The 14,946-nt window shown below is 38.6% G+C and overlaps 1 protein-coding gene across 3 annotated transcripts in view; it reads left to right on the plus strand.

Annotated features, from left to right (window-relative positions):
- Positions 1-1,476: 1,476 nt before the first annotated feature.
- Positions 1,477-14,946, plus strand: part of Rab28 (RAB28, member RAS oncogene family) — a 66,050-nt gene continuing 52,580 nt past the window's right edge. The window contains exons 1-3 of one of the 3 annotated variants that reach the window (XM_070012240.1): positions 1,477-1,772; positions 6,291-6,387; positions 12,129-12,217. In XM_070012240.1, coding sequence (XP_069868341.1) covers positions 1,698-1,772; positions 6,291-6,387; positions 12,129-12,217 — 261 coding nt within the window. In that variant the 5' untranslated portion in view covers positions 1,477-1,697. Of the gene's footprint in view, positions 1,811-6,290; positions 6,388-12,128; positions 12,218-14,946 lie in introns of all 3 variants that reach the window. The other 2 variants (XM_070012239.1, XM_070012241.1) reach the window with 2 other exon arrangements.

Here is a 14,946-nt window from a genome sequence, read left to right on the forward strand (position 1 = left end):
CACAGCGCCACCTCTGGCTTTTTTTTCTGCTTATGTGGTGCTGAGGAATCGAACCCAGGGCTTCATGCATGCAAGGCAAGCGCTCTACCACTGAGCCACCTTCCCAGCCCCTGAAACAATATTCTAATAACCAAATTTTATCAATCTACAGTCTAGATTGCTTCATAGAGGAATATGCTTTTTGAATGTGAAATTATTCACATAAACTTTGGATGATCATCTATCAGGGACACCAGAAATGATACTTTAAAATTAGGATTCTAGTTCTAAAGAGCCTTATTTTCCTGAAATATCTAGACTTCAGAATTAAAATATCTAGAATAGCTAACAGAACTTAATAGTGTCATTTTCATAGTAATATTCCTAGTAGATGGGCTGAAAACGGCTGGAGTTGTTCAGAAGGGCACGTTCTCACCCAGCAATGACAACAAAGGCAGGGGAAGGAGGGCTCCCTCTGGTTTTCTTTTGTTCTTCACCCACCCCACCCCCTGTTTTCCCCTAAATCATTTACATAGGACTAAAGGTCACAACGAATGTGAAATGTTTGACACTAAGACGGATGGAGTCTGGTGCTGGCCTCCTTACTACACAATTTCCCTGTTAGTCTACAGTTCAGTGTAAGTCTACCCTTTGGACTGAGATAATTCAGGAGAGTTCTCAAACTTTTTTTTTTTTTTTTTTTTTAATTTTCTGGAAGGACTCTTCCAAGCTCTTAAGAATTAACGGTGAACTTGGTGAGGCCTCTCATGAATCACCACCGAGGTGGGAAAAGTTTAAAAAGCAGAGCCACAGGCCGTCCCAGCGCGGAGACTGTGCTGGGAGACGCGGCTCCCGCTTCTGCTGCGGGAGGAACCTTCGCAATCCCAGCGGTGCCGGGGAGGAAGAGCCTGGGAGTTTCGGAGCCCAAGACGAGCCGCGGCGCCGGCGCTGTCCCGCGCATCTCCCAGCCGCCCCGCAGCTTTGCGGCCCGGCAGCGCAGCCGGAGCAGGCGCCTGTGTGTGTGTGTGTGTGTCTGGGGGGTGGTGGGGTGCTGGAGCCCCTTCTCTGCCCGGTCCGCCCGGCTACGCGTCCCCGGTGCCGGGGAGACAGGACCTGCCCACCCCCTGGGCCTGCACTCCGACTCCTGTTTCTATGGCAACTGTGCATCAGCCTGCTCCCCCCCCCCACCTTGGATTAAACCATCCATCCAGGGGGAACCTTTCCAGGCAGGGACCGAAACCAGGGACTTTCACAGAGTTCTCTCAAGAGCCATTCTACGCACGTGTTGGTCTCCTTAACTGAAGTGACAAAGTGCTTCTGTATTCGAGTCAACTGCTCCTGCGAGGGTGGCGTTCGCGTCCCTCTGACCACGCTGGTCCTCCCCCGCCGCGGCGCAGTGGTCCAGTCCGCCGGGTCCCGCCGAGAGGGGCGCCGAGGCCGGGCGTGCGCTACACGTGACGTTTAGGGGGCGGAGCCTCGCGGGAGGGAAGGGGCGGGGGGGGGGCGGGAAGAGGGCAGGCGGGCAAGATGGCGCCCGGCGAGTGACTGTCTCCGGGTCCCTCCAGCGGCTGCGGAGACGCCGGGGCGGGGAGGGGTTCTGCCCCCGTGCTGCCAGCCTTCCTCCTGGCCCCCGCCTCCCCCCGCTCCTCCGGAGGAGGCCTCCTCCTTCCCTGGCCTCCTTCCACCCCCGGGGGGCGGGCCAGGTTTCCCGGGACACCATGTCGGACTCGGAGGAGGAGAGCCAGGACCGGCAACTGAAAATCGTCGTGTTGGGGGACGGCACCTCCGGGAAGGTCAGTCCTCGAGCGGGGCCGCCATGACCTCCGGGAAGGTCAGTGCTCCGGCGGCCTGCCCCCCCGCGGCAGGCCCGACGCCCCCCAGGCCGCCGCCCGCGGTGGGGTCCCCGGCGCCTGGTAGGCCCGGCGCGCCGGCGGCCGGTGGCCCGAGCCGGACCCGCCGCGGGCCGGCCCGCGAGCGCGGGCGAGAGCTGTCCAGCGCGGCCCCCGTTCCCGCCGGGCCGGCCGCGCCTCCGGGCTTGCGCCCCCTCCGCCCCCCACCCGACGCCCGGGCTGCCCCGGGGCTCCCCGCGTTCCGGAATCACCCTCCCTGGATCCGTCGTGGACGGATCGGGTCATTCGAGGGCACGCTGCCCCCCTGTGGACCCAGGGGTACGGGGTGTCGGGGGGGGGGTCACGGCCCGGGGTGGGACCCCCTCCCCCCAGCGTGAACACGTGCACCGACGACGTTAGGGTCCTGCCTGCCCCCCTCGGCCGGACCGGACCGGCGCTGCACCTGTCGCACGAACGCCCGTCAGCCCGGTGGCGCCCAGTGGGAGGCGGGGGCCGGGCGTGGGGCGTGGAGGGATTCCTGCCTTAAAACCCAGCCCCGGGGCGAACCCGCGGCAGCCTGAACCAGTGAATGAATGAATGAGCGCGCGCGGGGCTGGCGATGGGGCCCGCACCCGAGCCGGTTTTCCTTTTGGTGGTGGTGGTTGTTTGTTATTATTATTACTAATCTGGCCCCAAGCGGTGGACCTTCGGACGCTGAGATCCACGCTCCGAGGCGAGGGTCCGCCCAGGGACTGCCCCCTGGCCACCTCCACACCTGTCACTCGTGTCCCAGGCCCCGCCCCTGCGTGTCTGCCTTCTCCCCGCCAGGCTCCTGGGGAATGCGGGGTTCCGCGGCGGCCGGTTTCCCCGCGTCCCTGCTGGTGCGCCGGGGTCCCGGTCTCTGGGAGGCGAAGGCTTCCCTTTGCATCCTTCCGCGTTGGACGCGGCCCAGGCGGCTCCGGTACTGGCTGGGAGAGCAAGAGCTTCCAGAGCTGGATTGCAGAGAGCTGCGTGAATTTCTCCCTTCTTTTCCCAGGGTGCTTTGTTATGAGGTTTACGGCGAGGAAAGCAATTGAACACATGTGATCACCCCTACATATTTGGGGGAGAACTTGGGGGTCACTTTTCTTTAGCGAGTATTATGTGAAATACTTGTTCGTACGGAGCATCACCTAGGTTCTGTGCCCCTTGGACACTTTTTGGAAGAGATGGATTGTTAGGAATAATTCTGCATTATTCCCAACACCTACAGTCAGTAAAAATTGTTAGATTTTAAAAGTATTTTTTTAACTAAGTAGTTGTACAAAGGAGTTGCCATTCGGCAAGGCAGTCTGTGAATACAGTGTGTTTTGGCCAATGTTGCCCCTTTTAACATTCTCATCCCCCCTTACAACCCACCCCTTCCCCCACTTTTCTTAATTTTTAGGTTATGTACTGGAATTTTTTTTTATATTTTTAAACATAATTTTCTTATTCCTTTGAAGGTCACTTAATTTTTTTGGTTCAAACATTTTATTGATTTCAGTTAATTGTTTACTTTTCATTGTAAATTATAATGACACTATAATGCATTGGTGAAAACCCCCCCTCAAATTATCCATTAACCTATGTAGTATAATTCTTTAAACTTTCCTTCAGTTTCTTCTGGTATTTGTTGGGCATTTATTACTCAGTTGAAATTTATTCTCTGTGTTGTTAATGCAATTATTGTTTTCCATCTCTGTTCAAAATTCTAACTTGTATAGGACAATATATTTATATATATATATACTATATACACCATATGTATTAAATGCACCATATATATTATATGCATTGTATATATAGATAAATATTTAACTTCCAAATTGTTGAATTAGGACTATCATTTGTCTTTAGAGAATCAAAGTGATACATTTTTTTTGTGGTTCTTCATCTTCTTGACTAGACTGTTTTAAAACAACTTTTTCCTGCTATAACTTTTCTGAAACAAGCATCTGAAACCTAACCTTCTGTTACCAAGTATTATTTTCTCTGTACCTCATTCAGTGCTCAGATTGGCTGCAAATTGATAGTTTATCTCTTTCTTTTGTTGTGTTTTTCTTTTATGAATTCATACTCCCTTCTTAATTGTATTTTCATTTAAAACTGTGCCCTTTTCTTTCTGCTTCTCCTTCCTGCTGGTTTTAATTCTGGGTATTTTTGTGTGCACTGATGAAGCAATAGACAACAGTACTGGAATGATCACAATACTGGAATGATCACAGTATTGGAATGATCACAGGTTTTTTTTTTTTTTTTTTTTTTGAGAAATTTAGCTTTTTTCCTCCATGTTTCTATTCTTTCTCTGACTCATGTTTATTACACATTTTCTTTTTTTTTAACTTATTTTTATTTTTAATTTTTTATTGTGAAAATACCGTACAGAGGGGTTACAATTACATGGGCAAGATAATGAGTACATTTCTTATCAAGCATTGTTGCCTCTCCTTTGTTTCCCCTTCCCATCCCTTCCCATTATCCCCCCCCTACACATTTTCTTTAGACTATTGAAGCAGACATTTTTTGGTGTCATATCAGTGTTAGTAACTATAATTTGGTTAAAAAATGCTAGAAGTTTTCCAAACATCATGTTTATGTATGTATACACATAATTAAATAAAATGCTTCAGCTATGCTGTATGCTAGCTGGTTGTTTAAGAAGGACATTTACATTGTACCTTATGAAAAATTAATTATAAAAGTTGGCACTAAGTGTAGATACTTGAAGAGAAGCCTCCCACTGATTCAGTTGATTCTGTGAAATTTTTATAGTACGATCTCAGGAGATGATACAATAAAAATACTACTGGATAGCTAGTATTTTTGATTATTACTCTATTATAATTGAAAATCCTGTGATTTTTGAGGCTTAATATTGGCCTCAAATGTTTGAGGGTAGGGCTTTAAATTTTTGGAAGACCTATTGCCAAGAGAAGAACTTTGAGATTTTCTGAGTATTAACAAAAATACTAAAATTTAAATTCTTAAGGGAAGATTACCTCAAATGATGTTATTAGTATCTTAAATTTCTGTGACAGTCTATGACAGTATGAACTACTTATAATAGTGTAAGTAGTGATAGTTATTCATTGGTAGAATTCTGAGCCTCTTCACAGGTGATTTAGTGCTGTTACAATAAGCTCATGCTATAGTTAAGTCTAACTAAAATCCAGGAAGTCCTTACCTTTTTGTTCTGATCTCTCTCTCTCTTTTGATACTGTTATATGATTCAAGGACATAATACCTGGAGCAAGTTTATTTCTGAATGCCTAGTAGAAGAACATCTTTCATGTAGTAGTGCTCAATAAACACTAGATGACATTTCTCACAGGAATTTATGACAAATACTTAAATAATCAAAAAATTGGGTTTAGGTGTGCAAATTGTCATTTGTGTGAAAAATATGGTTCTTGTATAAATGCAATTTTGAGTCATGCTGTTAAAAGGAATTGAAATTGGGGCGAGCTTTTCTTGTGCACTGCTATCCTTACACCACAATTGACTGTAATGAACCAGCTTGGAAATTTTATATTAGTTTTCACAATTGTAAGAGTGGACATCTAATTTTAACTTTAAAAATAACTAAATCTTATAATTGAAGATTATAAAAATGTAGCAAGCTTGCCTTTCTCTCTGGATAGTTTTCAAGTAACAATAGTACATTTAAAATGCTTGGGAACTCTGACATAAGGAGTTATTTCAGTTGATACCAGAATGGTTAGTCTTTTGCTTTGATAAGAAATGGTATTCTGTTAGAAAACTCTAGAGTTCTTAAATGAAACTTTTCGTTACTATTTAAAAAAAAGTAGATGACAATCTGTTTTGGTTATTATATCTTACAGCTTTCTGCATTACGTCCTTGGATAAATGCCATCTTGCCTAATTCATAATAATCCTTCAGAATATTAGCTTCTTTGTTTCAGTGATGCATATGATTAGGGTCATTCTACATAGTTATTTTTATTTATCATCCCTAATACAGAGAAAATGAGATCATAGGGATGCTTTTCTTGTAGGGCAGAAGAACTTCTATAAGCAGCTTTCCTCCTTTGATGAGTGCTGCTGCTGCGTATTAGCTGAGGGCACAGAATATTCAGTCTTCAAAGTGAAACTTAAATTCTCTGCACTTTTTATTGAAGTGATATGTAAAATTCACATCTTTAGTAGTGTCACTGTGTTTTCTATTGATAATTTTCAAAATCTAATTTCCATCAGCGTGAAGGAGCTTGATGAAGAGGGAATCTAAAGAGCTTTAGCTGATTAATTGGTTGTTTCCACTGTTCGCTGCTTGCACGTTTACCTGCTGATATTAATTCCCTCCTCCCCTTGCAAGAGTGGCTAACAGTTATTTGTTGGATTACTCTAAGTAAAATTATAAGGGTTATTTAATATGATTTAGTAGTGGACTTACATGTGCATTTCTTAAATTAATTTTGATATTCCATGCATCAATTTTTTTAGACCTCCTTAGCTACGTGTTTTGCTCAAGAAACTTTTGGGAAACAGTACAAACAAACTATAGGACTGGATTTCTTTATGAGGAGGATAACATTGCAAGGTAAGAGATTAAAAAGTCTTAACATGGGAAACTGTATAAATCTTACAATAAGAAGCATATGGCAGAAATGTGTAAAGTCAGTTCCAGGGCTGCTTCTGCTTGGAAATATATGTAATCAGTAAATATCCCAGGAGGTTAATGTATGTCAATGTCTGCCATGAATATGAAGGCATAGTGTCCGTGGGTGAGAAAAAGTTTATATGTTCTGCTGCTGCTCCCTGTTTTTGGCCACTCTACATTTTTTGAGGATAAACAATAGTTGCATACAGAATTTGAAAGGCTTTTACAGAATTAAATGTTATATATTTGTTAACATACTCTATTAACTAAATGTGAAAAGATTGAGAAGAGTTATTTTTTAAAATATTATTTTGATTAGCTTCTGCTTCAGTTTTTTTGTTTGAAAGTTGGAACAGAAGTATAATGTAGCTATGGAACTTCTGTGCTCTAATATGTGAATGCTGTTTTATGCAAGGCAGCATGAAATTGCTGGCATTTAATAGACCACTAAAATTTAGGGTCCCTAGGCACTCATAAAAATACAGTTTGAGCATTCAAGATGTTTCAGTTCACCATGCAAAGAAACTATTTAGATGCCAGTTGAAGCACATTTAGTGGGAAATACAGGGAAATAATAACACAAAACGAGTGGTTTATGTTTTAAGTTAGTTTCTGAACAATTGGGGCTTTAAAATGCTCTGTTCAAGTCAATTTCAGTGGTTAAATTTTATGATTAGAGTATTTTATTAAAAACAATTTATCTTGATTGACTTTTTAAATAATCTAACCTTTCCTTCATAAAGAAAAATACATTTGTATGACATGGTTGCAAGTATAATTTCAGATTCAGATATTGGAACGTGAGTAATACAATAGAAGAGGTTTGACAGATTGAGTATTATCAAAATATGGTAACCTCTCCAACACCCCATTGATTGTATGACTCCCCATGAAAGTTACAGAACAGCTTTGGAAAACTTGGTAATTGGAGGTAGTCTTCATATCTCATTGCTGATATACTCAATTACCTTTTATGATGCTTTGTATTTGGCTCTACAAAGTGGATTAGAAGATACAGCATGAGAAAAATTATTATTTTTTCATTACTCAGTTATTGTTCAGCAAAAGGTTTAATGAGATGCATATGCACATTCCATCTATATTTTATTTTCATGTTTTTGAGCTTAACATGTTTAATTGCATTAATTTTATTTTTATGAAAAAATTAAACAGAAGAACACTTAAAAGTAGTCATGAGTGAGTGTGTGTACCATCATGTAACATACATGCTGAAAACTAATTTGTGCAAGTTTTTTTTTCCAGGGGTAATAGCTGTTTGTAGAGAACCACATTCTAGTTATTACTAGCTATTTTGTTTTGATGTTTAATTGACAAAAGCATCAAAACATCAACTTATTGTTTCGTTATTTTTGTTTATGTTCCTTACTTTTTTTTTAGTTAAAGGGCTTACAAGAACAAACAATATTGTCAACAAGACAGGTTTGGACATACGTATATGGTATTTGTAGTCATTCCTGACCTGTTGCATAGGACTACCATTTTAAAATTTTAATTACTTGGTGAAAAACATTGGTATTCTTGCAATTCAAATTTGCAGTATAATATGTAGACTAGGTAAATTTAAAAGATGATGTTAGGGAATGTGCATTCTTTTTAAAAAATTTTATTTTATAGTAAAGATGTTGTACAGAGGGGTTACAGTTACATGACTAAGGTAATGAGCACATTTCTTGTCGAGCATTGTTACCCCCTCCTTTGTTGTTCTCCCACTATCCCTTCCCTCCCCCCCCCTTAGCTCCCCACCCCCTCCTGAAGTTGTAAAGTTCATTTCCAATATACTGTCTTGTGGCTATCATTGTTGCATTGGGTCATCCTGTGTTCTTGTTTCAGTGTTTTGTTATTTCCCAAATGAGATAGCAAAATCAAGTACAGTGACAACAGGCCATATACTATAGGGGGAAGAACATACAAAGGAAACAAAAAAAAATCACATAGTACATTAAAAACAACAAAAACTACAAAGAAAGATCACTTGTGTCCCTATCTTGGGGTTCATTTTGCTTAGCATCATCTTATATGGTCATATGTACATAGCTTTTGAGCTTTCTGCTCACCTGATAAAGTTATCCTAGACATATACTAATTGTTGCAAATGAGGGAAACTATGGGATTTATATTTCTTTGGGTCTGGCTTACTTCACTTAATATGATTTTTTTCCAAGTCTGGGAATGTGCATTATTAATATTTAATTTTTCTTAATTTTCTCTTGATGATCATAGTTCCAGAAAATATTCTGTATTTTCAAATTGCAGTTGCTTTCGTGCTAGTTAATGAACTAAAAAAAAGGTAGAAAGTTCAGTAAGAAAAAATTATCTTAGTGTATCTTGACCTTAAATAATTAGTAGGTATGTTAAAAAATGATATGCATAAATTACAAGATTACTTTATGTGCTTTAACATTAAATCATTCTGTCAAATGTAGGATGGTTGGAGGTTGTGTTATTTGCTACATAAAACAGTAAGACAACATTATTGAATTTATGAAATATCACAGTGTATTAACAGAATAGTTCTAGTTTAGTGAGTCTTATAATGAAATATCACAGTATATTAACAGAATAGTTCTAGTTTAGTGAGTCTTCTGGCCAGATTGTTAGGTGTGGAAACCTTCTGCCCATCTATTCACATTCTCTTCATGCAAGTTTTCAAGGTCATTACTTTGCAAATACTCATCCATTTTGGTGTATTTCATGATCCGGCATGGTGTATAGTCTGGATGCAACCACTGTGAAGATTTTCCTGCTTAAAATAGTGTATCTGTTAGTCAGAGCTTCTGCTGATAGAGCTTCTTAAGAGCCTTAGTCAAAATACTTTCAGGAAGCTTGTGGGTACAGTCCAGTAAACAGCGTTCTACTGTGAAAGGGATTTCTAAGTCTTCAGTACAAGAAGTGGGTAGTCTTGTGTTTTTAGTTCCATCTTTACTATGCAGCACTTTAAGTAAGGTTAACCAAGGCACCACGTGTACTTTTACAAGGTCACTTTTGAATCCTTTTGGTGGCTTTGATTCATACAAGAACAGCTTTCTATATTTTATCCTTTTATTTTCCCCTAATTACTTGTCTTTTTTTTTTTTTTTACACAGAGGAGCAGGGATTTTTAAAGCATTTTGTGTTTGGGATTAGGTTGTTATCTAGTTGTTAGAAATTTGTGTTAGATGGAATCTTGATTTAAAAATGTAATATTGAAAAAAATGTAATATTGATTATATGAATAACCTTCTGTGTAATCAAATTGGAAGATTTCATGTTTATATTTACAGAAAATAAAATCAGAATCACTTTCAGTTACATCTTTATTTCTCAATCCTCATTTAAGTTTTATATGTTAATAAGCTTAACTGTAGAAGTTAAAATCTATTTCTTGGTATATGAAATACCTATGAAGTTAATATCACTTGATGGAGGTATAATGATAGCAAATGTCTTTGTTAGTGTTTTAGAAAAGTATATATTTGTGATAATTCTAGTGACTTTTTTAAGTCATTAGAACTTGTATCCTAAAAAAAAACTCAACAAAAATATTCAGGCAAATATCAAATATTGTTTGGGAAGGTGTAGATTTAAAAATGAATATAAATATCCTGTGTTGAACATAATTGTGTGAACTATGGTCTTGAAACTGTTGTAGAAAACTTGGGAGCATTTAATAAAGAACATGCTCTTAAATTTATAGTTGAAACATTCACAATGCCCAATTCAGATCAGTTCCAAATATTAGAATCCAATGAAAGAAAAGGCAAAAAAATTCCTTGTATCTTGATGTGAGATTAAGAAGTAGGTATTATTGACTATGAAGAAAAGGATTACAGTGCTACATAAAATGTAATTATGAGTTAGTATTGTTAAAACACTTTTTTTTTTTTTTTGTTGGTCGTGGGGCTTGAACTCTGGGCCTGGGCACTGTCCCTCAGCTCTTCAGCTCAAGGTGAGCGCTCTACCACTTGAGCCACAGCGCCACTTCTGGCCTTTTCTGCTTATGTGGTGCTGAGGAATCAAACCCAGGGCCTCGTGCATGCAAGGCAAGCACTCTACCACTGAGGCACTTTCCCAGCCCCTAAACACTGTCTTTTGAAGAGTGACTTCAAATGATTGTAGAGCTTTCTGTATGTAAAATGAATAGGTCCCTTCCTTCCTGCTTATCTACAGGCTTCTGAAACTTTCATGTATCTCTACTGATAGCTCCTCACCTGATTAGAGATGATATAGGATAATGACTTATGCTTTGCATCTTACAGAACTGGATAAATTTTAACCTGTGGCAGTTTGTTTTTCACATTCACACAGCTTTAAGACTATTTTGTTCATTACTCTGAGCATGGGAAATGTGTGTCTGTGGGAATGAGGCCAGGTGATAAACTTCAGTAGCTGTCATTGGTGAGAGCCCATAATTAGTTGTCTGCACAGTGGCAGATGCAGCAAGCGTATATCCAGTAATGGAAAGACTATCATACAAACCTACCAAAACAGACTTCAAGATAAACTTTGCCGGTGAATCCAGTAGTATACTTTCTGTTCAGTTTTGTAGTTAAATGATAGCGCATTCTCTGATCTTAGTGTTTTATAGTGGCGTAAAAATCATGTCTTGGCGGGGGGGGGGGGTAGGGGGGGAGAGATGGGAAGGCAGGGATGGTAAGGGGAAACAAAGGAGGAGGCAACAATGCTTGATAAGAAATGTACTCATTACCTTGCTCATGTAACTGTAATTCCTCTGTACGGTATTTTCACAATAAAAAAACTTATTAATAGGAAAACAAATCATGTCTTTATAGTTCTTTTTTGTTTTTGAAGTAAGTAGGTTTCTAAGTTTTAATTTTAGATATTCCTGATTGGCAAATCATTCAGTAGTTGAAAGTTTAGAGAAAACTATAATCTTTTGAGGAGATATGGTTCAAAATGTTAAATGGACATGGACTTTGAGATGTAGCCAAGTCATAAGAGGGACTTGGCATACATTTTTATTTAACCCCAAAATTTTGTAAAATGCACAAATTAATTTTAAGGATTGCCTTTCAGTGTTCTAGTATGCTTTTATAAAGCTTATATAGGGAAGAATATTAATTATGTGATGAGGTTTAGAACACATCTTGTTTGTTTCTATGCACATTCTTTGACCAGATATGAATCATAACATTTAGAGAAATTCTGGGTCTGTGTATCCAATTTTAGTTCTGAATAGGGATATCAGATACGTTTATATTTTAGAGGTTAAATTTACAAGCATGTAATTTCTGATTAAGATTACATGTAATAGCAGGTATGTAAATAGTCTGTTTATTCTGTGAGTTTTAGAATGTACAGAGTTTAGAACAGACAGCAGTGTATGAGGCTCCAATTTTTATTTCTAAAATGTTTCTTATGTCTTACACATGTGTTTTATTCTCTGGGGCTTTTTTCCATAAAGCTTAAGCTTATAAATTAAAGCTTTATTTTCTCTTGTTTTGAAGGTAATTATAAATATGGTTCCATAGAAATGGAAGAAAGGAATAAAGCTAGTTCTATACTGTGATTTTTGACATTTTCACAATTCATATATGTGATCATGTATATTTTCAGAATAAAAGGCAAATTAATTTATCATTGTGACTTAATGTTCTATGAAACCATGTTCACTGGTTTTACTTAATTTTTTAATTTTAATTTTACATTCTCTTATATTCTAGGAAATCTGAATGTTACTCTTCAAGTTTGGGACATAGGAGGGCAGACAATAGGAGGCAAGATGTTGGATAAATATATCTACGGAGCACAGGTATGATATGAGCTCTGTTGTTACTTTAATATTGATGATGTCCTGCTTATGGACACATGTGTGGGCACACATACATATACGTTTCTAATTTGATTTTTATGTGACCTGTAGAGAGATTAATTTTGCATTTATGCCAGTTCTTCTAGTTTCATCTTTCCTAGGTGTTTGGAAGGATTTGAGTGAGAGAAATGGTGACATTAACTATTGGGAATGGGAAAACCTTTCCAGCCCTCACATACTGCTTGCATTTGTAGATGTTATTGTCAGTAGTAGGATAAAAGCAGTGATAATTTTTTTTACATTATGAGCTTATTTGGCTATAGTGACTACTATCATAAACTGAAAAATATTGAAGGGGAAAATTTCAGTTTTCACTTAGAAGGACAGAAGGTATATCTGTGTGTCTATACATTTGGCATATGAATTAAGCTAAGTAATTTTAGCTTTTTAGATTTGTAGACAATAATACTTCATATCAGATAAGTATGACTATATGTTGGAGCACATATAATAGTTTCATAGGATAATGATGTATTTAAGAAGAAAATTTATGTAAAGTGAGAAAGTCACCTGAATAAAAGAATTTGCTGGAAAACTGAGATTGTAATAGACATAATTTGTTTTCTTAAACAAAATTAGGCAAATTAAACTATATATGGTACTAATATACTTTACCGATTAATTCACCCAACATAGTTAGTGAAGAGTAATTGCCTTTTTAATGTTTTTGATTTAACAATAGAGACTTCAGGAATACAGTATTTCCATTGAACATCATGGTCTGAGGAGGCAGACTATGGTATAGTGCTGAAAATAAAGTGCATGTTCTTTATGGAGCTCTGTGCACAGTACTTACTAATTTGCTATTTATTTATTTTTGTCTGCCTTTCTACTTTTAATTAGTCTGTAGTTTCCACATTATTAGGAGACACTGTGAGTGAAGTATTCAAAAAGTTTCATTTAGTTTTCTAATTTGAGTTTGGCATTACGAGTAGCAGAATCATAACTTTTTTCTAAGAAATGAATCTGTGGAACAGAATTTTAATTTTTGTCAAATAGATTCTCACTTATTTTGTAAAATATTCAGAGAAGTATAAATGCTAACATGGTTCTGAAATTTTAAAATTACATATATTTGGTTCTTCAAACATTATTCCTTGACTTTTCTGCATTTGTAGAATTTTCTCCTTTATTTCCTGAAGAATTTTTGCTAATGTTTAACATTTCTACTTGAGATTATATGATCCTGTATTTTATGAACATTTATTTATTTATTTATTTATTTGGTCGATTGTGGGGCTTGAACTCTGGGCTTGGGCACTGTCCCTCAGCTCTTCAGCTCAAGGCTAGAGCTCTACCACTTGAGCCATAGCACCACTTCTGGCTTTTTCTGCTTATGTGGTGCTGAGGAATTGAACCCAGGGCCTCATGCATGCAAGGCAAGTGCTCTGCCACTGAGCCACCTTCCCAGCCCAATCATTTGCATTTTAAAAGGTACATCTCAGACTTTGTGTCTAGCTTATTTTTTTTTTTTTTACTGTTGTTTTAAATTAGTTATGTTTAGAATAGATACTCACCTAAAGAAAGCAGACTGTACAGAGACGTGCAGGAGGCCACAGTCCTTGTTTTATTCATGTCATTGGTTGCATTGGATATAAAATTGGTACTCTTTTCTTTTTTGCTCAACAAAATCTGCCTTTAGGCCACTATAGGTTTTATTAAAATGAAAATTAAGACTGGTGTAACTTCTAGTGACATTTGCCTCTTACTGTCTAATAGAATAGCTTTACAAACCAAGTGCCAGTGGCTGATGGGTATAATCCTAGTTACTTAGGAATTTGAGCTCGGAGGATTGTGGGTCAAAGCCAGCCAGCCTAAGCAGAGTCTGTGAGACTCTTATCTCCAAGCAGCAATAGAGCTGTGGTTCAAATGGTAGAGTGGTAGCTTTGAGCATAAAGAAGCTCAGGGACAGCACCCAGGCTGTGAGTTCAGGCCTTAGGGTGCACGTGTGCGTGCACACACACACACACACACACACACACACACACACACACACACACACACACACACACACACACACACACACACACACACACACACACACACACACACACACACACACACACACACACACACACACACACACACACACACGAGTAGCTTGTCGTGGAACAGTTAATTAGTGAAGAACATTATGTATTTCGGTATAAGTAATTATGGAAATTCAATTTTTTTTTCACTTAAAAATTAGAGGAATAATTCATGACTAATTGGAATCTGTTCATTCTTCATTTAAAAAGTGTATTATATAGGTGTTAAATTTATTTAAAATGTATTACTGTGATTTGAAAAGTGACATTATATGAAAGTCACAAATCATTTAAAGTGCATAAGCAACAGAATTTAGTATGTTTGTAATATTTGTAAACATTCACTTAAATCAGCATAAAATATTTTTTTATTGCGTAGTTGCTTATAGTCAGTAAGCATTTGTGTAAAAACTTTTGTGGGAGATCTTGGATTTCATAAAATGTTTCTGTTTTCTGTTCATGTATTTTTTTCTGTTCATGTATTTTATTTCTTGAAGGTACCTTTTTATCATATGATTATGTTTTAGGTGTTTATACTGTATAAATTCTTCTATGAGCCCATACCCTGTATTAAGCAATAATATGGTACCTGAATATTTTCATTAAATTGTCCTAGGAAACTGGGAATTTTTAGATGAT

The sequence above is a fragment of the Dipodomys merriami genome, unplaced genomic scaffold, assembly GCF_024711535.1.
Source record: "Dipodomys merriami isolate MVZ:Mamm:240054 unplaced genomic scaffold, mDipMer1.0.p SCAF_9, whole genome shotgun sequence".
In the NCBI taxonomy this organism is placed as follows: domain Eukaryota; kingdom Metazoa; phylum Chordata; class Mammalia; order Rodentia; family Heteromyidae; genus Dipodomys; species Dipodomys merriami.